The sequence below is a fragment of the Anabrus simplex genome, chromosome 11, assembly GCF_040414725.1.
Source record: "Anabrus simplex isolate iqAnaSimp1 chromosome 11, ASM4041472v1, whole genome shotgun sequence".
Classification (NCBI taxonomy): domain Eukaryota; kingdom Metazoa; phylum Arthropoda; class Insecta; order Orthoptera; family Tettigoniidae; genus Anabrus; species Anabrus simplex.
Genome location: NC_090275.1, coordinates 46513280 through 46538708, shown reverse-complemented (window position 1 = coordinate 46538708; position 25429 = coordinate 46513280). Strand labels below are relative to the sequence as shown.

The window sequence follows — 25429 nt, the reverse complement described above, 5'->3', positions numbered from 1 at the left end:
CCACATGACACCTCGTAATCTGCAGGCCTTCGGGCTGAGCAGTGGTCGCTTGGTAGGCCAAGGCCCTTCAAGGGCTGTAGTGCCATGGGGTTTGGTTTGAAGGTGACCAGGTGTAGAGCTAACCACTCTATCCCACCAAGTGCCGAATTACAGTTGGTCATTCAATCAATCATCACTGATCTGTATTTAGGGCAGTCGCTCAGGTGGCAGATTCGCTATCTGTTCTTTTACCTAGTCTTCTCTTAAATAATTGCAAAGAATTTGGAAATTGATTCAACATCCCCTTGGTAAATTATTCCAATTCCTAACTCCCCTTCATATAAACGAATATTTACCCCAATTTATCCTCTTGAATTCCAACTTTATCTTCATATTGTGATTTTTCCTACTTTTAAAAACACCACTCAAACTTATTCATCTACTAATGTTATTCCACGCCATCTCTCCACTGACAGTTCGGAACATACCACTTACCAACATAGTTAGTCCGTTATTGGACATTATATCTTTATCATCTGATGGCCAGGTACGCATCAGTTTTTTGAAAATGAGACAAAGTGTCTCATAGTGCATTGGCACTGCCAGTGGCTCCAAGTACCAGTAGCCTCCATGGTATGCCCTAGCAATGCGTCTTGGTAGGTGTGCTATTTACCAACTGACGAGCCCAACTTAGCATACTGGGGCAAAATGCTGGCAACCAGGAATGAGTTAGCTGGAAAATTTATAACGTCCAATAACAGACCAACTATGTTGGTATTATAAATTTACTCATTCGGAACAAATATTTCAGGTTCCCTATGAGAATCAATATCTTTATCACATAGCACTTAGTTGAGCAGCTTGTCTCGTTTCTCCCAGGTCTTCCCAGCCCAAACTTTGCAACACTTTTGTAACGCTACTCTTTTGTCAGAAATCACCCAGAACAAACCGAGCTGCTTTTCTTCGGATTTTTTCCAGTTCTTGAATCAAGTAATCCTGGTGAGGGTCCCATACACTAGAACCATACCCTAGTTCAGGGATGGCGAACCTTTTCCAACTAGTGTGTCATTTTAAGTCTGGTTTATTGCTATCATCTGTTGACTGTGCCACTTGTTATTTTCCATTAGGGGATATCTACAACCCCCCCCCCCCCGGACTTCCTTCATAAATTCCCGATTATGTTTCATAATATGTCATTTATTTATTCATTTACCGATTCATTTATTTATTTATTTATTTATTAACATATATATCTGATAAATACATTTGATTGCATGTTCCGTGGGGCTGTGCCTCAATTACGGTCACGGCCGTTTCCTTCCCACTTGTACGCCAATTCCATTTTCTCCGCAAGACCTATCTATGTCGGTGCGACGTAAAACAAATTGTAAAAAAATAGTTATTAGATACAAAATTCAAAAGTACTAATATTGCGAATGGACTTAACTTCCTCCATTAGCTTCATTATCATTCCATGTTGTAGTTTGTATGCTCAACAATTAAACTAATTTCTCCTTCATCACATTTCCATAACGAAATGGAAAATTAAAAAAAAACAGGTATCTTTTTTGTAAGGTCACATTCTGCTTTCATCAAAACATACTGCATACATGTGGGAGTTATCCAAATTAGCTTTCAACTGCTCCGAAACTTCTTCACTCATTTTTTGTATTCTATCCTTGACAGCAGTTCAGCTGGCTGGGATTCCTTAAATCTTGTTAATTATCAGTTGTTTGTTAGGGAAGTTGTCAAATGATGTGTCGGACGTCAATAAGAAACTTTCTTTCAACAACTCACCGTCAGAAATCTGTTTCACATGCATGCTGTACTATGCAGTGAGACAGAAACAGCCGCACTGATTATATTCCTTGGCTGAAAAGATGATACAAAAGAATTAGTTTGTTTTGTGCAATGTTCGATATTTTGTTAAACAAACTCTCTTCTTTCTTCATTTGAAATGGAACAAATATTCGAATGATCAGTCCCGAAGTTGCGCTTTGCATTAAATGTGGAGGATACAATTGTTTTCGAACACAGGCAACACATCTTTTTATCAGTCCGAATTCCCTTGGCCAGAGTTCTTGAAAAATACGGTCACCACCTTTGTTAAGTTCCTGCTCTTTTCGGCACCGAAAACATGTTTGCGATGTCCGTATACAAAACCACCAGAAAATGACACTATCTCACTTGACTTTCGGACCTATCAGTGTAGCAGTGTTGCCATATTGCACGTCCGAATGGAACTAGTATTTAGATTTTCGATATTTATTTCTTACACGTGAAAATTTATATGTATTGTCTGCAGTGCAAGACGTATATATAAGATATTATTATGTTAATGCGGTGTGCCACCGAAATCGTGTTCGCGTGTCACCTAGTGACACGCGTGGCATAGGTTCGCCATCCCTGCCCTAGTTGGAGTCTTACCAGAGACTTACATCCCTTTTACATTCTTACTACAACCCCTAAATACCCTCATAACCATGTGCAGCGACCTGTACCCTTTGTTTACAATGTCATTTATGTGATTACCCCAATGAAGATCTTTCCTTATATTAACACCTAGGTACTTACAATGATCCCCATCAGGATCTTTCATCCTATCAACACAGTATTTATACCTGAGAGGACTTTTCCTATTTGTGAAACTCAGAACCTGACTTCTAACCCCATTTATCATCATACCGTTGCCTGCTGTCCATCTGACAACATTGTCGAGGTCTTTTCGCAGTTGCTCACAATCTTGTAACTTACTCTATACAGTATAACATCATCTGCAAAAAGACTTATCTCTGAAATGAAATGTTGTATGGCTTTTAGTGCCGGGATATCCCAGGACGGGTTCGGCTATTTGACACCCGTAGGTGACCTGCGCGTCGAGATGAGGATGAAATGATGATGAAGACAACACATACACCCAGCCCCCGTGCCATTGGAATTAACCAATTAAGGTTAAAATCCCCGACCCGGCCGGGAATCGAACCCGGGACCCTCTGATCCGAAGGCCAGTACGCTGACCGTTCAGCCAATGAGTCGGACACTTATCTCTAACTCCAGTTCTTTATTCATATCATTTATATATACTCAGTGGCCAAAAGTCACGGGAAGGGCTGTTCCATTACAGTAGGAAATGTGACGTGCCCTAAGCATTGAAGCTAGCTGCGGCATAGCTGAGCAGTCTGTCGCAGACACCAGTATTGTGAAGAAAGCAACATGTCGCGAGTTAACTGACTTTGAACGTGGGATGATAATTGGCGCACGGCACATGGGTCATAGCATTGCGGAGATTACATGCGAATTTGGGTTTCTGAGGTCAACAGTATCAAAGGTGGATCTTCAATATTGAAGAGAGAGAATGTTACCACCTGCGTAAACCGCCTCACGGGAAGACCACAGGTGTTTAACGAACAGACATCACATCGCCTCTGCAGAACCACACTAGACGCTCAACACTGGCTACTGTGTTTCATATCACCGCCCAGTTAATGTTGGGAGTCAGGAACCCCTTTCTACCAGGACTGTAAGGAGGCAACTGCACCGCATAGGCTTCACCAGCCGACAACCAACTCGTGTCCTTTTGCTGCTACCTCGACACAGAGCTCAACGACGTGCATGGGCCTGCAAATATCGGCAATGGACCGTGGAACAGTGGCAGCGTGTGGTATGGTCCGATGAATCCCGGTTACAGTTGTATTTTAGCTGATGTGCACGTGAGAGTTTTGGTGTATGCCCCCTGACGCTATGGATCCTGCGTGTCAACAAGATTGTGTCCAGGCTGAAGGTGGCTCAATTCTGTTCTGGGAGGTGTTCTCATGGTGGCAATTAGGCCCTGTTGTCCGGTTGCAGGAAGCGCTTAGAGCTGCATGTTATGTGGCCATTCTTTGAGACCATCTACATCCCTTTCTGGCCCTAGAGTACCCTGATGGAAATGCCATGTTTCAACAGGACAATGTGCCAAATCACCACTCTGTGGTGGCACTCAGGTGGTTGGAGGAGCACTCCAATGAAGTTATGACCATGGATTGGCCCTGCAAATCCCCCGATCTTAATCTATTCGAGCGTTTATCGGATGCTGTCGGTGCTAGTGTACGCTCCATGAACCCCACACCAACTACACAAGACCAAATGTGGGTAGCAGTGCAAGATGCGCGAGTCCAGATCCCTCCAGAATGATTCCAACACCTTGTAGAGTCTATACCTTGTTGTATTGTTGCTGTTTTGAGGGCTCGCGGAGGAGCAACTTTTTATTGACATCACATTCAGTGTCTTCCCGTGACTTTTGGCCACAGTGTATATAAGAAAACAAAAAAGGTCCAATAATACTGCCTTTAGTAATTCTCCTCTTTTCGGTTAGATGATCAGATAAAGCTTCACCCAGTCTAATTCTATGAGTTCTATTTTCTTTCACCTTCCACCACTCCAAGGGCCTTCATGACCTAAACGGAAATGACTTTGACCTTCTGTTTTCCTGTGTTTACCTTATCCCATGGCTCCCACATCAAGGCTAAATATCTGTCAAGATAGTCCCTCAATAAACATTGTTGCCCACCTTCGTGATTAAGCTGGGAAGCAGAAACAAGGGAGTAAGAATACGTGGATATAAAGGACAGTGTTTAATGAGGAGGGAACCCGTCTATTTGACGATGAGGTTTTCCCCCATTGCCCCTTTTCCTACACTGTCCTGTTATTGTGTTTATCCTATTGTATGTTCCTTTCTTTCTGTATCTTCTTTTTCTGTGCGAATGGGTCACTTACTACCACGCAAAATCAATATTTGTTGCGCTGTCCTCCTTGCCCAATAGTTTTTCATTTTCATCGATTGTTATAATTTCTGTTCCTCCGACCAAGTACGTCGGTTTCTTCTCATCTTCCTCGAATCCCCTTGTTTGAACAATTTTCCTTATTACATTTCTATCCTGCAGATTTGGTGATCCTAATTCAATGAGGTCTTTCTCTACTTGCTTATGCCATTTTGATCTCGTACGTTTGATTTGCAAAAATTGGTATATTTGATAAGTAAGTCTGTTGTTATTCATTCTTTCCAGATTTCTTATAAATTGAATTCATCACAGTCTCATTGTATCAGTAAATTTAATTACTTTTAAGTATATTTCTGAGTTGGGTTTGGGGTAATGTATTCCATTTTTAATTCTTGGGCCCTATGATTTTTTCTAATGATTTTCCTATCTCTAATTGTTCCTTTCAGTGCTTATGATGTAAATTGAGCCTTTCTGAAGCATAAAGAGCTTCTGGTTTCATCACTGTTAAGTAATAACAAATTTCACTGTCAGGACAATCAATCTTTGTTAGAAACATTGTTTGTGTGGTGGAAAGCAATTTCCATTTTCTGATTTCTTGAAGCTACTGGTTTATTTTCAATGCGATTTTTAGTGATCCATTCACCTAAGTACTTAAATTCCTTTACTCTTCCAATTTTATTTATATCAATGGTAAGTTCAGAAGGAGCAGTCTTTTCATATTTGTCATAAATTTAGTGTTTTCATATTTTAGCTGCTTTCTCTTCCAGTACCTAGCAATCTGTTTCTGTGCATCAGAGATATATTTGGGAATTAGTGCCATATCACCAGTAAACGCTAGAGAGTCAACACCCTTCATTTTTTATCTTAATCGGTGACATCGGTACCTGTGCTTTTCTCCACTCTCTGACAACTTTTCTTTCTATACATGACTTAATTTGTCACTTGCTTCATTCTTTTAATTGATTATTGTATTTTTTTCTTTTTCAGATCTCTTTGAGAATGGTGCTGTGAACTTTAATATGGCTACCCCTTCCGTGTCAAGTCATTCAGGGCTGGACTTTTCCATTGAGGAAAAGATTCAAGCTCTGTGGAAGACTCTGCAAGTAAGTAATTAATTTTTTAATCAGATGGACTTACTCAGCTTTCAAAAACCAAACATCATTGAACTAAACCAAACCAAACCCCAAGGTGCTACTGCCCTACCAAGTGACTGCCTACAGATTATGAAGAGACGCATGCTGAGTGCAACAAATCCTGTCAGCCATTATCCTCGGCTTTCTGGGCGGGAGCCACAATCTCACTGTCAGATAACTTCTCAGTTGTTTGCACATAGACTGAGTGGATCTCAAACCACTCCTCAGATCCTGGTAAAAAACCCTATCCTGTTCAGGAATCAAATCCTGGGTCTCTGGGTTAGAGGTAGGCTTTCTACACCTAAACACTCGCTTACCAGTACTTGTCTTGAGTGTTTCTTTTTAGGGCTGGTCTAAAAAGAGAAGGAACAAATGGACTCATGTATGGCCCCAAATGCTGGCCAGAGCTGAAGAAGCACTATCAACAACTGCACACTGCCTTCAGAATCATTGACCACCTTCTTCTGTAACCTTGGATAGGGGTCTTTACAAGGTGCTACCAGCCACACTAGCTGGACCAAGGTTTTTAAAGGAGGTATTACTCCTCTATCATTCACTCTTTTCTGTGCCTTATGACAGGCAGAGGTTGGCTTCCCTAAACATTAGTTCCTGGACATCGGGTTTCACCTGTGTCACTGCAGACTAATGACACCACCCTCAGCATCAGTGATGAACAACTGATGAAGACCACAAAGTTCAAGTATCTTGGTCCAGTCATTAGCTGCAATGGTATTGCCCGTGTTTTTAAAAGAGTCCTTATTTAATCATTATTTATTACTTCATTAAAATCTATCTGTATCTTGGGGGTGTCATTAGGGAGGGTTTTTATTGTACTCAATAGTTATATCTAGAGATAGAAGCAAAATATCAAAACATGATCATATATGCTATTCCATCACAGTAAGCTGTTAGAAAAATATGTTCCATACAAATGTAACTCACTCAGTCAAAACAAGGGAGTTTCTGATTGGCTAACAGATGTTAGACCCCGTAAGCAAGCTGAGCAGCTCTCTTTGAACATGCACTCCCGTGCAGGCTCAGATGATCATTTTGGAACAGCTTGGTGGCATTACTGATATTCCTACTCTGTTACTTTTTGGCCCATTTACAGATAATTTTAGTTGTCTGAAGTTTGTTTTATTATGCTTATTGATTGTAACACATACAGTAGCGTTTTCAAAACAGTTTCATGTGGTCTCTCTACTTTAAATTTTATGCTGTCTTGTGCACAGTGAGTAAAAGACAGAAGACGAGTCCTGTGTGGTCTCATTTCACTCCCACAGAGGATATAACTGAATCTGCTTGATGTGATTTATTTTGTGGACAAAAATTGAGTTACAAAGAAATAATTCCTAATTTAAAGAAACTCATAGAAAGAAGGCACCCAACAATAAATACTAATGAAAAATAATAAAGAAATTCTCAAAATTCTACCGTTGCATGTACTTCTGATAGTGTTCATAGAACTCAAATATCAGTCTTGAAAAGGCATGTACTTCTGATAGTGTTCATAGAACTCAAATATCAGTGTTGAAAAGCCATGGCAAGTACCATCTCATGTACCTGCCCCTCCTTCTGAATCTTCGTCAGCAGTGCAAATTGTGGGGCAGTGAACCAATTGTCACTGTCATCATTTTTACCAGTACAAAGGAAAATGAATGGTGGACAGAAAAAGAAGCTTGACAGGCTACTAGTGCTGTTGTTCACTGCAGATTTCCAGCCCTTTTCTATGATGGAAGATCAAGAGTTTTTTAGCCTTTTGTACTAGATTAAACCCTGCTAATGTTTTGTCTGACAGGAAGATCGTTACCTTGTCTTTCTTTCCAGCAGCATACGAAAAGTTTATGACACTCATTTGTCAACATTTAATGTTGGGCTTTAGTGTCTGTATAACTCCAGCTTGGACATCTAGGAATGCATAAAACTATCTATGACTGCACTATAAGTTTAGTAGTAGCAGTTATATAAATTTTAAAAATGCATGTCATGCAGCTGTAGTAGTAGTAGTAGTAGTAGTAGTAGTAGTAGTAGTAGTAGTAATCTAAAGAGTCACTGCAAAATGTTTGTGGAAGAGTGAATTACAACATGGTGAAAGAAACAGTTGGATTATAGAAAGCAAGACGGTAATATAGTACGTCTCTTTATATACTTAGTTCTGGCTAGGGGCTGAAAGAGGCAACAGGGCTAAATAAATGTTTCTCTCAAAAGCTGACCTGCAGCTTATAGTGTTATGTTACTTTTATATCCTAATACTCCAACCCAATACTACTCTATAACAGATACACTGGAACATTATAATAGAAAGTAACCATTTGTCCGATCCCTAAATATCTACAACTTTTATGTTTCAGGCCACAAACAACAGTCTTGCTACCTGCGACCAGCTTATCGAACAGTACTGCCTGAGTGTAGCCTCGTCACGTAAAACATCTACTCAAGAAGTTGGCACTCAAACATCTTTCAGTGACCTGTGGGATTCTCCTCTCAAAACAGTAACAGGAGACAGCCTGGAGTCTCAGGCATTTAGACCTACTTCATCGAAGAGCTTACCGCTGGATTTAGAATATTCTAAGTCATCCCAATCAAAATTTAGTTGCAGAGAGGTTGAACATAAAGTACATTCCATATGGAGCAGTCAGTCCAAATCTAGACACTCAATATTATGTCCTTGGGAAACTGCAATGACAGAAAATGAATTTGCAGGTCAATCTGAGAACATTAAATCACCTATTCTCATAGATGATATAGACAGCTATTCAGAAATGAAACATGAAGCAAGCTCTCCACAATATTTGGAACTAGACAGAAGATATTTAACTAATGGTGTAATTGATAGAGCTGTTGCTGGAAATGAACTTCTTGGGACAACCTTCAAGGATGAAATGAAGGTAAGCGTAGTTAAATTTATGTATTTATTTATGGAAGAAAAAAGGAATGCACACATAGGATAAATACAGTTGAACCTGAGTTATACATAAAAGGTGTATCCGTGATGATGTTACAGACTTTCAGGGATGATGGAGGATGGTAAATGGATCAATTTAAGGTAAGGAACCATATTCCAGAAGCGATTAAGTCAAAAGTTGAACAAAATTCTACTCATTTAAGTCCATTTACCTGTTTGAAATGGCGTCCCCATGCATCACTGCAGGCATGGAATCATCGCACAAAGTTCTGTTGTACCCATTTGAATATCCCTGGTGTTGTTTGAACAGCGTCACAGACATCAAGAATTCTTGCCAAGAGATCCTCTTCAGTCTCAACAGATGTCTCATACACAAGGCTTTTCACATGGACCCCACAAGAAGATATCAAGTGGGGTGAGATCAGGTGAATGAGCGGGCCACAAAACAGGACCTCCTCTTCCTATCCACTTTGCAGGGAATGTTTGATCCAGATGTTAACGAACCCTCAGTCCTAAGTGAGGTGGGGCTCCATCGTGTTAGATGAAGGGCAAGTGGGATGTGTTCCAGGAACTTGGGTTGTACATCCCCAAGCACCACTGCTGCTGCTGTTAAGAATGGATTATTATTAACTTTTGACTCGAATGTTTCTGGACTATGGTTTCTTATCTCAAATTGATCCATTTTCTATCCTCCATCATCCCTGAAAGTTTGTAACATCATCACGGATACACCTTGTATATCAATGTGAAGAGCAGATTTTTTATGTACCGTATAACTGAGAATTAAAAAACAATAAAGGCGATGTTTAATCTACCTATTCAATACATTAATTTCCACTTATAGTGGTTACATAAACATACTATCAGTTAAATGGGTGCTTGTTTTCCACGCCCTTGTGTCGTAGGCATTATATCATTGTCACACTGTTTTTCCACTAATGTTTTATTGAACCGTTTTAATTAGAAATTTTGTAACAGAATAAGTTTTAGTCTCTGACAAAATATTTTTATGGTTCAATAATTGATAGTGTTTCCATCAACATGTTTGTATAATGTATAATTTCTCACATTTTTACATACTGAATTTTAGTAAGTGGTTATACTTTTAGCTTCGATATTAATATAAGGTGTACTCTTGAAGATTGTTTTTAGGTTGAAGATGCCCAGAATTGAGGGCAAAACATATCCCATTTAACTGATAGTATGTTTATGTAACCACTATAAGTAGAAATTAATGTATTGAATACGTGGATTAAAGGTCGCCTTTATTGTTTTTGAACTATAAATTTTCAATACGGACCACAAATGAGATTTATAACATGTATGTATGTTCAGTCTGTCAGCGATTTCGCTGGTGGGATCCTCAACAGCTCTGCCATCAGTTGTCATAGATAGCCTAGGCAGCACTGAAAAGGCATGCTAGGGAAATGAGGAGTGAGGTAGTTTCCCGTTGCTTTCCTCACCGAACCAGAGTTGCTATTACTTATCAGTCTGCCAAGCCCACTGAAATGCATGCATCAACTGACCCTATGAGCAACATTTTCACACCATTCATAGCAGGGACTGGCTGCATAAGGATTGGCATTACTAGCATCGCTCATACCTCAGTCACTTTCATATTGTCAAAGCCAAGGATAAGACAGAGACAGATCTATGAAAGTAACAAAATTGCTGTAGCCTATTCCAGAAGACATAGTACACTGTAAACACTAGGTACTGCCAGCAAAGACATTTTGTTTTGTTTTTGAATTGTCGTATGGCTTTTAGTGTCGGGATATCCCAGGACGGGTTCGGCTCGCCAGGTGCAGGTCTTTCTATTTGACGCCCATAGGCGACCTGCGCGTCGTGATGAGGATGAAATGATGATGAAGATAACACATACACTCAGCCCCCGTGCCGTAGGAATTAACCAATTAAGGTTAAAATCCCCGACCCAGCCGGGAAACGAACCCGGGACCCTCTGAACCGAAGGCCAGTATGCTGACCATTCAGCCAACGAGTCGGACAGCAAAGGCATTAATAACATGTAATAACTGAGAATTACCATGGACTCTTTTTTTAATTCAAACTCCAAGGGGAATTAGAAAAGGTTTGAATGATCTAAAATTCAAATTAACCAAGAATGATTATTTTATTGAAAATATATTTCAGTAGGTTACTGTATAAATACATAAAATGTATTAAATTCATTATAATGAATAATTGTTACAGTATTATACATTCTACCGTACCTTAACAGCTGCCATGTTGTCCTGCACTGTAGATTAAAGTTTTCACACAAAAATATACTGTATGAACACCGGTAAAACAACAGCATTTACACACAATTTAACACATGTAACAATACACTAATTCCATTGTTCACTTTAAAAAGTTAGTATTTTTTGTTTGTTTGGGTTTGTTTAGTTTTACATGATTGACAAAATCTTCAATTTCATTTGAAGCTTGAAACGTGACTGAGCTCCAGCAAATCTTCTTAAACTTCTTACCATTTTGAAAGCTTCAGACATGGTTGGTACAGGCTCTTCTATGACGTCATGACTTATCTCCTCTCTATCATTGGATGGATTGGAATTTTGTAGCACTTCTTGCAGAATCTCTTCTCCTGTCAGTCCTCATCACTACTTCTTGCCATCGCTGAGATTCCACATGCATTTCTAATTCTCCTGGAACAATTCCTGCAATGGTTTCTTTATTTTTGAAATCTGCTTTACGGAAACAGTTTGGAGTTGTTTGCTCACATTCAAAGGTTGATGATTTCAGAATGGGGGAAGGGCAAGATTTCTGGTAGCCAAGTGCGGATGCCCGTAGACAAGTGATGGTCAATGCCACGCCAATCCTACACTCATTGACAGTCACAGAGATGAACGTTAAGTTTGTTAAAAATAGTTTGTTTTTTCTTTTTGCTATTTGCTTTACGTCGCACTGACACAGATAGGTCTTATGGCGACGAAAAATAGTGACTACCTAACCATAACTAGGAATCTACAATAAAATAGAGAATTCTTGGGAATTATCTGAAGACTTTAGTTCATGGAACCATTGTACAAGTAGGCAATAAAATCCTGACTTCAAATCATCCAAATTTAAGCTTATAAAATATTAATGAAATAGGATTTTTTTTTTTTTTGCATTGATTAGAGTAGGAATTTCAAGGTGAATTAACTTTTATTTCAATTACCCAATCTCGAATTAACCAGAGTCCACTGTACTTACAAATCAGGTTTAGAAACTGTCATATAATTAAAATAATTTTCTTTGGCGGCTGGAGGAGACATGTGCAAGCTTAGTGCTGCTGCAGTTTGTGTTGTTTGTGTGGTAATAATCAGGGTTGTTGCGTTTTACGGTTCTTTGCACGGGTCTATTCGAGTTAAGGAAGCGGTGTGTGCAAGTGAAGAAGTGAGTTCTCCTTTTGCATGGCTACTAGCAGAGAGAAACTACTACATTCCGGCGTTCTCTCTGACTGGATGTACCATTTTCCAGACTTACAGGCGCCTCCCTACTAGCTCGGAGCCGAACAAGCCTAGGCCTGGTCGCTCAGCGATTAGGGGCTTGCTTTGCCTCCTACTACTGGCTGGAGATGTCCACTTAAACCCCGGTCCCACCACTTGTGAAATGAAAACAGACATAAACATCTATTGTCAGAATGTGCAAAGCCTAAACAATAAGTTGTCTGATTGTGAACTATCCCTGCCAGACTTAAGACAAGTTGACGTGATTGGACTTACTGAAACATGGCTCTCTTGGGCTAGTGACAGTGAACTACCACTCAGTGCTAATTACAGCATATTCCGTCGTGATTGCGCTACTCTAGGTGGTGGAGTGTTGCTAGCAGTGAACAGTGCTTTACCATGTAAACGAAGGACAGATCTTGAACAGAACTGTGAGTTAGTGTGGGTGGAGCTACTCTTTCCTCGTCGTCCTGTACTTGTAGGATGTTACTGCAGACCACCAAACAGCCCATTCAGTGACCTTGAGCAGTGCCTGGACTCAGTCATTGCAGCTCTCCCTCATGGTGAAGTAATTTTAATGGGCGACTTTAACTTGTCTATAAAGTGGTCTTCTCCAACTACCGGACTGTCAGCTAACAACTGTGACACATACTTTATAGACAGTTTTATTAATGGCCTCGGACTGAAACAGTTTAATATGTACTCAACCCGTGGACCCAACACCCTGGACTTCATATTCTCCTCATTAGAACTTAAAACAATAACCCCAGGCAGAAACCTTTTCCTGTGCGACCACCAGTCCCTCGATGCTACATTCCTCCTTCCCCACCCCTCCTCAAAGCCTCACAGCAGGACATCCTACCGCCCTACCTACATCTGGCGCCGTGCCGACTGCCCTGCAATGTGTCGTGCCCTGGAATGCCTTCCCTGGAGTCTGCTCGAAATAGCTGATATCGAATCGGCTCTTGACCTGCTGTACGACTGGCTGCAAGCTGCAATTAAAGACTTTGTACCTGCACAACGGGATACTACTAGCAAACATCAACACTGGATATCACAAGAGACCAGACTGATACTATTTAATAAGAAGAGAGCTTGGCGCCTGTGGAAAGACTTCCCTAACCCACACACTCACAATACCTTCGTTAAAATCCGCCGCCACGCAAGGTTTATGGTCAGAAGAGACTACAAAACACACGTAGACACTGTCACTGAAAACGTCCGCAGCAATCCCAAGCACTACTGGAGTCTCATCAACACACGGAGAAGGACGGAGCGGATTCCTGACAGCGTGAACCACAACGATACAACAGCAGATGGCACCGATCGCAATGAATTGTTCAACAGGTATTTCTTCTCCAACTTCTCCCCTCCCTTACAAAACCAACCGCCCCCTCCCGTTGGTACAGCTTCAAACAGAACCCTATCAAGCATAACTACCACACCAAGTGAAGTTCATAACCTTCTTCAAACTCTTCGTACCAACAAAGCTACCGGTGCCGACACTATAGGTCCTCTTTTCCTAAAAAATACTGCCAGCACTCTTTGCGTCCCTCTCTCTAAATTATTTAACAGATGTTTTGCCGCGGGCTATTTTCCTATTACCTGGAAACAGGCAAATATTGTTCCACTTCTCAAATCAGGCAACAAATTTAATGTTTCATCTTACCAACCAATCTCTATTCTCCCCACACTATCCTTTATCTTTGAAAAAATTATACACCAGCGTCTCCTCGCATTCACTTTGCCGTATATCTCAACCAAGCAGCATGGTTTTCTACCAGGTGGTGCTTGTCTAACAAACCTGGCCACTCTGCATAGCTTTGCATCACACGCCATTGCTGCTGAATCACAGCTGGATATCTGCTACGTAGACATTTCGAAAGCTTTCGATTCTGTTGACCATACTCTGTTGCCCCATAAACTCTCCGAACGATTTAATATACATGGCAGTCTACTGACCCTTCTTGCTGGCTTCCTACATAACCGTTGGCAGAGAGTGGTAATATCAGGCACTTCATCCTCATGGTTACCAGTCACCTCCGGTGTCCCACAAGGCAGTACTCTTGGCCCCTTGCTGTTTTCTTTGTTTATGGACGATCTGCCGTCCGAACTCAACGAAACAGCGAATACCCTACTCTTTGCTGACGACTGCAAGATATTTAGGGAGATCAGGAATCCAGCAGATGCAGCTCTGCTACAGTCATCGCTTAATGCCCTCTCGAACTGGTGCCATACTTGGAAACTTATTCCAAATCCACACAAATGCAGCCACATGACCATAACACTGCGTAAATCTCCTCTACCGACATCATATTACCTACTCGACAAGCCCATCACCGTGGTTACGCAACAGCGTGACCTAGGTGTAATATTCGATACAAAATTACAATTTAAGACCCATATAGAAACATATACAACCAAGGCTATGAAATTACTAGGCATTCTCTATCGCTTCACAGAAATTTCTGACCCCGTTGCTCTTCGTCACTTCTTCCTCATGATCGTTCAACCTCTCTTAAACTACTGCTCTCCGATTTGGACAACACCCGCCCCCTCTAATACCAAGCAGTTAGACAGAGCAATGTCCTTCTTTGCTGCAATTGTAAGGAACAGAAACCCCAAGCTCAGAAATCTGTCTACGCAGCAGATATTAATAGCAATTATTGTGTCACCGCTGCACATCAGGCGACAGGTAGCTGACCTGAGTTTCCTCCACGAGATCTTAAATGGACATTACCGCTCGGAACATCTTGTTTCTCTCTTCTCTCTCCACGTTCCTTCCCGCTCCACCAGAACCAAAGACCTTCTCCACATTCCCCACACTCAGCACTCAATACTTCAACAATCTTTCCTAATCCGCCTCCCAACACTCTTTAACAATATTAATAGGAGACACGAGCTTGATATAGCATCAAATAAAAGTGTATTCGAGAGGTGTGTAAATAGTATCTTAAAGATAAGTTGATGTGAAGGGATTATACCGCCATCTTGACCCACGACGTCTTGTCTATGAACATGGACATTCTCATGGTTTTCGATTTGGACAGTTATTAGTAGGATGTGTATCTGATCTTGTTATATTTTGTTTTGTTATATTTTATTATGAAAGTTTACGTTTGTTAAATAGTCTGTTGACAGTGCAAGAGAAATTTGCTCAGTGTAGCTGTATCTTGTGCTTCGTGAATAAATAAATAGTTCAGTAATATATCAGGTTTATTAATAAACTTTGTTGATTTTGCACCCAATTTTTAAAAATTCATCTAAAATAGCATTTCTTTTACTAATGTTTGGGCAAAATGCAGTGTAAGCAGTTCCTATATTTCCAGCTATTCCAATTTTAGTTTCATATCGATTATTGTCTACTTCTCACAGAATATTATTTATTGTACAATCTTCCTGCAACAGCTGCAGGTTGCCCAAAGACAAAGAGTACCTTAACAACAATAATGTATATGGATACAGTAGATAATGTGATCATATGATGTTACGTGTAGGCAAGCGAGTGAGGCATGTCAAACATTTGTTTCAGGTCCGTAAGCATTGTTCTTGAAGATCATGATGGACTATCGCGATGTTATAGATGAAATCTCTATTCAGCGCAAAGGTATTGCAGAAGTTGACAAAAAATGTAGGTATGGTTCCTCGAACACCTAACATCAAGCCGAGATGGATGAGAGCTTATACTTTCGCTTATAGAAGTCCACCGTTTCTTCATAAATTCTTATTTTTTCCCCCATCGACCTCTTCTGGTTGGTTTTCATTGCTCTCAAATCTAATTGTTGGATCAATGATGAAACTTTCAGAACAGGATGGCTTAAAAGCAATAATGTTAACGCGTCGGTTGCTTCCTCTGTTAGAGAGACTGTGCATTTCTTCATAGACATTATAACCTTGTCCTCTCAAAGCGTTAGCAATCATTGATCTGGCTACATTATGGCGTGAGGTGCATACTAATACACCATGTGGGCAGGCTCCCAGGACATGTGAAAGAGTTTCGAACTCTCTGTGGCAACGCCGACAGAGGCTGTTGCCCTGGTATCTGCCAGGTACAGTACGCACAGCAGAAACACTGGTGTTTATTTTTATTGCATCACGCCATTCACTGCAAGACAATCCTTTATGATCACGAATCCATGTATTCGCTGGAGCATACTGTTTAAACAGGACTACACCTTTGCCTTTATGCTCTTTCTTGCTCCAGTTGTCAAAAGCTCTTCTTCTCAATTCGAGTCAAACTTTCTTTGTATCTACAGAACCGTGCCTTTTGTCTCGAATAGAGTCTGTTTCTGCTACATTCAATGCGGCGAGGCTCGTGCTGATTTCTTGACATAAGTTTCTCATTGAGTGTAAAAAAATGTTATTGGAAGATTTCAAAATTTTGCATGCATTAATATGTTGCAGATATATTTCCCATGATACACACAAAATAAACCCAGACCTTTAAATTTCATTTCAGCATATATCATATCATTCGAGACATCCATGGGAAGGTGCAAAATTTCCTTTAATGCTCGCCTAACCATAATACCAGCGTCATTTATAAATTTGACTGGAATCTTTTGTGGTGGTACTGTCTGGAATTTATATACCAAACTGGGACAGATTGAAGTGTTTATGATTACAAATTTTTGATTTGAATGCAAAAGCGGTGAAGAAATGAGGAGCACTAGGGTGTTTTGAGCTTATTTAGGACCTCAATGGACTGGAAAGCAATTTCATTGGAGAAATTTACACCCAAATACTTAATATATTCTCCTTTTTTCAGACATCGTATCTGTTTTTCATCTGCTGTGAATAGTTTTTCTTCTGATAGGTGACCATGTTTGATGCATATTCCTTTACATTTTCCAGTATTGATGTTAAGTCTAATTTCTTGTAGTTGATGTATGGCCGCATGAGCAAGTACTAAAGCTGACTCAGAATCTTTTCCAACAATAACTACATCATTAGCAAAACTTAATACTGTTAGAGCTTCACGACCTGGACTCAACTGGAAGCCATATTGGGTAGATATTGATGTTTCGTTAAGGTCATCCAGAATATGATTGATGGTGAGATTAAACAGGATTGACGACAGAGGAGAACCTTGCATAACTCCCCTGCTTATCAAGAGAGGTCTTGTTTTACTTCCCTGCGTCTGAATTTGTGTGACATTTCCTGTTTGCAGATTCATGATTAAATTTGTAAGTTTGGTTGGAATTGGTGACGACTTTAGTGCCTCATTTAAATGAGCATGACCAGCGTTGTCAAAGGCTTTCTGTATATTTAAGAATATAGTTGTCAGATTGGCTTGTATGTTTTTGGCTTCACGGAGAAGAGAGTCAAGTATCGCAGTGTTGACGTGTGTTCCAGAGGAATCAGTAAATCCTCGTTGATTGGGGTTTAAAACAACATGTTCATGAAGACGCCTGTCAAGGACCCGCTCAACTATTCTCCTTGTTACTGAACAGATTGTGATAGGTCTCCAGTTCTTAATCTGAATATTGAGTGTATCTCTACATTTATGGATTAGAACAGTCCTGGCCTTTTTGAAGATAGAAGGTACAACCCCAGTTTTCAACATACATGTGGCAGTGTGAGATATTATGTCGAACTGCAATACTGTCTTTGATAACCCTGACGAGGACGTGGTCTGGGCCAGGTGATGTGTCTACGTGATTAGAGGAAGGCTTGACAGGTAGTAATCATACATGGTTGTATGCAATCACATTACTAAGGATAAAATGTCACATACCGTATATCAGAATATTTAAGAACATGGTAATTGCTTAATAACCCACTATGTACAGGATGTGCTAGAATGGACTAGAGTAAACCTTCACCTGCAATTATTGGAGTCTTCTTCTTCTTCTTCGTCTTCTTCTTCTTCTTCTTCTTCTTCTTCTTCTTCTTCTTCTTCTTCTTCTCCTTCTTCTTCTTCTTCTTCTTCTTCTTATTCTTCTTCTTCTTCTTCTTCTTCTTCTTCTTCTTCTTCTTCTTCTTGCGTTACGGCCTCAGTAGGACCACGGACAGCTCCTTCATGGATTGCATTTTCTTCTTCTCCTCCCAGAACCTCTTCATCCTTTCTCTTCTTCTCTCCTGCTCTTCTTCCGAGATATTCAGTATCCTCTTCTCTTGTCTACTCCACTGGTGACTCTCAATCCTTTTCCTGTATCCATCCCTATCATTGATCTCTGGCATATTAGTCAGTATGTACTTGCTTCTCTAATTTTCCTTTTCTTCCACCTTGATCCCCAATTCCGACCAATCTTTCCGGAGTTCAACTATCCACTTGGTTCCTGTCTTTCCTCGTATCCTCGCTGTTGTTTCCCATACTCTTCGTCATTCTATCCATATTCATCCTGATTACATGCCCCGCAAACTTGCTCTTTTCAGTCTGATTTCTTCTGAGATTGTCCTCATGTTCCGGTATAGTTCTTCCTTGGGTCTCCTCATCCATCTCTCACCTCCTCTCTTAGGGCCTAGTATTTTCCTCAATATTTTTCTCTCTTCTTTCTCTAGTTGTTCCACACCATTTCTTCCTAGTGCTATTGTCTCAGCAGCATATAATACAGCATTTCTCACCGTTGCCTTGTAATGTCTGATCTTTGCTTCTGTAGATATATTCTTTTTATTGTATATATCTCTGGTCATACAGAAGTCTGATCGCATCTTCTGTATCCTCTCTGTTATTCCCTCATTGCTCCTATTCCTTCCTGTTATAAATTCTCCTAGGTACTTGAATTTGTCCACCTTTTGCACTGTGCCTTCCGGTGTTGTCCAATCCTCAGTGGTATTCAATGTCTTTGTCTTGTTGTAGGCGATCCTCAGTCCTACCCTTCTGGCTATATTGCTTAAGTTGTTGAGTTGTGTCTTTGCATCTTCTTCTGTCTCACTTACTATAGCTATGTCGTCCGCAAAGGCTAGACAATCTACTTGGGCCCTATTGTCCTTTTTGTCCCCAACATGCATCTTTGGTATTCCCATTGTCTCATTCATTGTTCTCCACTGCCTGATGACTTCATCCAGAGTTATGTTGAACAACATTGGTGATAATCCATCTCCTTGTTTGACACCAGTGTTGATATCAAATTCTTCAGAGAGTACTCCTCTGAATCTCACCCTTGCCTTTGTGTCTGATAGAATTTCCATTATGAGTTCTTGTGTAGTGCCATCTAATCCTCTGTTCTTCAGGATTCTTCCAAGGGTTTGTCTGTCGATGGAGTCATATGCCTTAGTGAAATCTACAAAGGTTACCACCGTCTTTTTGTTCTTTAAGGCCCTATGTTCTATCAGTTGTTTCAGTATAAATATCTGTTCTATGCATCCTCTTCCCTTCCTAAATCCTGCTTGGTAATCTCCAATTGTACTTTCTAACTGTTCTTCCAGTCTATTGAGCAGGACTTTCGACAACACCTTATAGCCAATCTCTAGTAGCGAAATTCCTCTATAGTTGTTTGCATCCCTCTTGTCTCCCTTCTTATGTATTGGTATTATGATCGCATTCTTCCATCCTTCTGGTAATTTCTTTGTTCTCCAAATCTGGCCGATGATGTTGGTCATGTTGTCTACTGCCTTGGAGTCTTCCTTTAGTGATTTGATTTTAGGACTAATCAAAGGTGACTGAACTTAGAGACCTATAAATGTCTGATGGTTCATCAGCAGGTAATTCTGGAGATAACAAAACATGAATGAAGCAATTGGGTCCAGTAGAACGGCCGGACGGATTGGACAAAGCTGTTTTTAGTAAGTTAAAACTTTTTAATATATATACATTTTGCTTGGACCTACGGAAATGTACTGTAAATATATAAAACACAATTATGCAGAACTGAGTTATGTATCAATCAATGTCAACTGTATATAGACAGACTTGAAAGATAGGAATAAGAAAAGAAACTCATAATAGGATAAACACAATGACATGTATGTGTGGGAAGAAGGAATGACAGAAAGAGGAGACAAGAATGAACTCATCAGGAAGTGGAGAGAGCCCATCCATTTGAAGACAGCAGTATATGAAGATGAAATATAAGTTCTGAAAGCTGGTTTTGTACTAAATGAGTTAAACAAATTGTAATGATGCAGAATGTATTTTAATTCAATAAACTGTAAGAAAACAGCTGTTCACTCAGGTATGTAGTACCAAACATACTGAAGATTTTAGCAGCCAGTCTGTGTAAGCATGGAAATCTTTCTTTAGAAAAGTTTTAGTAGAAATTGTGAACATTTTACAGGAGGGGCTGCGACTAGGCTGGTTACCAACTGATGAGCCCTAATTGGTGCACTGGGACAAAATGCTGGCACCCAAGAATGGGTTAGCTGGAAAATTTATAATGTTCAATAACAGATCATTTATATTGGAATTATGCTGTGAGGAAGTCTATGACATAGCCACAGAAGTAGGTGGCCCTGTGATTGCCGTGGGCATTGAGAGAGCCATGTTGCCTGATATTAGCTGGTTGTGTAGGCCTACCGTAAAAGGTTGTTCTATTCAGATGGAGTAAGATGAAATGTTCTTTTCTTTAAAGCTGATGCATTTTTCTTCTGTTTTAGGAAACAACTACTGGTCTACCTCAAAATGAATCACTTCAATATCAAAATAAAACCTTAGACTCCAGGCTGTTGGTGAGTACCAGATCCATTTTCTAACTGGTTGTGATTCCCATTGGCAAAATATACAGTATGTTTTTATGCAGACTCATTGGCATAAGGAAATATTATTCTGTTATACACCAGGCCACCTTTTGAGCAGACTAAAGTGGAAGAGAGGGTATTGGGGAGGGGAAGATGCCTACGGTGTTGTCACATGGTAGGAGAGGGACAAGGGTGCATACGTTTCGTGCCTACTATCAGCTCAAGTTTCAGCGATGGTGTCACCAATGCGGAGCTGGCATACTTACTCAGTAGTTGTTTTGACCCCGTGGGTGCAGTTTGTCATAGGTACGACATCGTAACTGGTATAAAACCTTTAATTGAAAATGAAAATGAAAACCTACAACCTGTTTTCCAGTCATTGACCGAGTCAGGAATGAAATGAATGAATCATATATAGGCTATTAGTACGATGGGGTCGCCACTCCCAAAGTGATTTTTATTAATGACTGATATATGCTATGAAATGAGAAAGGAGAGTGTTGCTGGAATGAAAGATGACAGGGAAAACCAGAGTACCTGGAGAAAAACCTGTCCTGCCTCCGCTTTGTCCAGCACAAATCTCACATGGAGTAACCGGGATTTGAACCACAGTATGCAGCGGTGAGAGGCTGCCGTCTGAGCCACGGAGGCTAAAACCTTTAATTATTGTGTTTAATATATTTTAGTTGTAGTTTATTTAATGCTAAATTATCTTTTATTAAATTTTAAATATGACTAATGCATGGTTTAACTGTAAATATGTAGTATAAATATGTATAACCTCAAATACATATGGTGTATAAGTTTAACCTCAAAATCTATATAGTCGAAAGCGGTAGAAAATTCTGTAATGTTCGTATATTAGACTTATTGTACTATAGTTTGGTATATATGAAGGGTTCTGAAACTTACCGTAAGGTTTTATTATCCAGGTACATGTAGAGACATTAGGAATGTTGTAGAGATTTCCATATGTATTGGTAAACAGTAAACGAAAGTTCGAGTACCCATTCGACTAGCTGGTCAATCGATGTTTCGAGTGTGTTCCATTAGAGTGTTGTAAGAACTCTTCCAGAAATCGATAATTCTAGATGGTTGATCGAATAGTATATATATCGAGCTGTCAGTCAATGAGAGAGTCAAGTCAGGTCAGGACTCAGTCAAGTGTTGGACTCGGAATCAGGGTTGGACTCAAAGGCAAGTGATGGACTGCGAGTAACTGTTGGGCTCTGAAGTGGAGTCAGTGAGTTCAAGAGAGTGTATGTTATAGTGCACGAGTCAGTGTTGTTGATATCTGTACTTGTCAGAATCGACTTCAGGGTACTCCGCTATTAGGAGTTGCAGTGTCACTTGCTAGTATATATAATTGTGTGTTGTGACTTGCTGTGTAAATAAGGAAATTTATACAAGGAAGTGAACGTGTTCTCGTGTGATATTTATTTCCGTTGAATAAAATTGCATTGCAGAACGATAAGTTACTATCATAGTCCACTTAAAACAGCAGTGAGAGAATTTTAGCAGTTTGCTTCACTATCAAAAAACAGTGTAGGTGCACATTGTATGCTAATTATTAATTCTTCGAGTCTCTTGTATGTTTGTTGGTTTTGTTCTTACACTTTCTCAATATTGAATATTATTGTCTGAGCATAGACCTTCGTGCAGTGGATTCGAACAACAACACAGCAGACTGTCATCAGTTAGAAAACAAGGGCAAGATTTCTACGTCCAGTGAGAGAGAAATAATTCTGTCTATTTATAAATATTTCCAAGTGAAAACTGTTGTCAGCAGGATTACTATGTCAGACCTCTCCAGCTGGCACAATTAAAATACTTGGAATTAAATGGGGCATCATTCCATTCCTGGCCCGGACTTCGACTAGAATCATCCCATATTTTCAGATATTACCAACTGATAAATAATAAAATAACGTGGGCCTAATATATTATGATAATAATTCAATGAATGTAATGTTTATTAATAATATACACCCTTTATTGAAACACAAAGGAAAAGGATCGCCCGAATGGGCATTAATTCTTACTGCTTTCATTAAAGTTTTTGTTCTTTTGTGGCACGTTGTTAAGATGATTCTTGGTACACCTTTGATAACGTAGTATACATACACATTTGTCGCTAGGGCTGTGTAATGTTCTGATTGAACATATCTTCTGGTGGAAACGATAAATGGTGAGTCTCGTTATTATGTGCCTTTGGACTTGATTCTTGTTGGTCTAGGTTTTGTCCATCAATGCGTAATATAGAAGTCTTGATTTATCTCTCTTCTCTTTGCTTGTCTACACTCTAATAGTTGTGTGGACGGTCCTGTACCTGGCAATGATAATTTCATCCTAAGGTCTTCTATGTAGAAGGACTCTTTCGCAAGCTCGTAAACTATGTTTATTGTGGATGACAAAATAATTTGTTAGCAATGCTTTGAGCATGAAATTGTGGTTAATACATACTTTAATTCAATAAATTAAGGCAAGTGTGATGAGGCAGTGATGTTACCTCCACTTTAGTCTCTTCAAAATCTGGCCCAGAGGATAGTCAATTTACGAAAGAAGTTTGTCATCGTATGCACTAACACTATACAGTGTTTATGTAAATTAGTGCCGGATATTTTGAGGACATATTCCCAACAACAAAATGTTAAAAGAAGGTTTAAACAAACTTTGATATGACATGATCCTGAAAATAATTAGTTTCATATTTGTGTTACATCATTGCTAACAAAGATGCTAATAGAACAAGCGATACTACTAAGTAAGTTATTACAAAAATTACTCTGTTTGAAACGCCTGCAGTGCTTCGTATGTGTTCAAATTCATATAGGATATGCCCTCTCAGCAAGACAACATTGGGTACAGGAGTTGTCCCGTCCCTTGAAGCAATTCTTCTTGTACTATCTGATGGATATTTGTCCCTATTACAAAGAACTTGTTTGTTTAGCTCACAATTTTGTACCTCTCTCGGTCTTCCAACATTTAAAACATTCCCGTCAAATGTACCCATCGCTCCCAAACATTGGTGAATTCATGAGAATGTTCTTGTATGAGGTAACTAGCTGTTCAGGTACCTTTCATCATAACATTCTCATGCTCTTGACACATCCTGATATGAGAGACCATAAATAAAGTGGAAATCTTTGATTTCACTCATTGAATACATTTTTGTTACTGCAAACAACCAGTAAGCAACCAAAAGACAATCAAGTAGAGGAAAACAAATTTCATTGGCTACTCTAAGGAACCACAACATGAAAGAAGTTTGATATGATTGGGATCAGTCCAAAGACAAACTTTATGATAACTCAGAAAACAAAAACATTTTCAGAACGATGTTTATATGAAAGCTTTTGAATGTTTTGTTGTTGGGAATATGTCCCCAAAATATTTGACACCAATTTACAAACATGCCATATTATGACACTGTGGCCAAATTCTACATCCAAAATATCTCCTGGTTGTTTCAAGAGGTGGCCAGAATGCAAGGCAAGTAAGAATAATGTAAAGTACCAGCATAATTGGGGATGTGTGGGATCTGGTTATGGCAGCCTGGGAGAAGTTTAAGGGAGCAGAGATTGTTTTCAGTGGTATATTGTATAGGAGGGATATTGGATGGAGGGATTTAAATGAGACTATGGAGTGGGTAAGTGGGAAACTGTGAGCGAGATTTTTAGATCCTAATTGGTGGGTAGGAGATAGGGATCTGCACTCAGATGATCAATACTTGGAAGTGCACGAGTACATATAAGTTAGGTAGTTTTTGTAGAAGAGTTATAGGGAGATACATACAGGGAAACAGGCCGGACTATGGAGGAGTGATGAGAGTACAGGGAATTGGAAGTCAAATAAGAATGACACAAAGTTGTTATTGTTAAACTATAGAAGTATTGTAAGGAAGGGTATGGAATTAAGTAATTGAATATGTATTTACCAGATATTGTAATAGGAGATGTTGAATCATGGCTGAGAAATCATCTTATGGTTGTGGATATTTCCTCCTTGAACTAGAGTGTTTATCGTAGAGACAGGATAGAATCTACTTTTGCTATTTACTTTACATCGGACCGACACAGATACGTCTTATGGCGATGATGGGATAGGAAAGGCCTAGGAATGTGAAGGAAGTGGCCGTGGCCTTAATTAAGGTACAGCCTGGTGTGAAAATGGGAAACCACGGAAAACCATCTTCAGGGCTGCCGACAGTGGGATATGAACATACTATCTCCCGGATGCAAGTCCACAGCTGCGCGTCTCTAACCGCACGGCCAACTCGCCCGGTAGGATAGAATCAAAAGAATGGAAGTATTTGTACCGGTGAAAGAAGAATATGTAAAGTATGAAAAAGTTAAGGATGAGAAACATGAAATGATAAGGGTGATGCTCATTTTGTTTGTGGCTTTTGACCCAGTAGGTCTATGTTTATAAAGTGGTTGGATCAGGATAAGTGTAGCATTCAAAATGATAACTTTCAGATACACTGATGATAAATAATTTATTTACAAGATACACTCCTCTTAGGAATCACATTTACAATTTTTGGAAAGAAACAAAAAAGATATATACAGCAGAACATAG

The 25429-nt window shown here is 39.7% G+C and overlaps 1 protein-coding gene across 1 annotated transcript in view; it reads left to right on the top strand.

Moving 5' to 3' along the window:
- The window catches only part of LOC137502672 (uncharacterized), a 191653-nt gene that overhangs the window by 15016 nt on the left and 151208 nt on the right, over window positions 1–25429 (top strand). The window contains exons 2-4 of the mRNA XM_068229600.1: window positions 5727–5842; window positions 8224–8760; window positions 20768–20839. Of these exons, the coding sequence (XP_068085701.1) occupies window positions 5727–5842; window positions 8224–8760; window positions 20768–20839 (725 nt within the window). The remainder of the gene's footprint in view (window positions 1–5726; window positions 5843–8223; window positions 8761–20767; window positions 20840–25429) is intronic.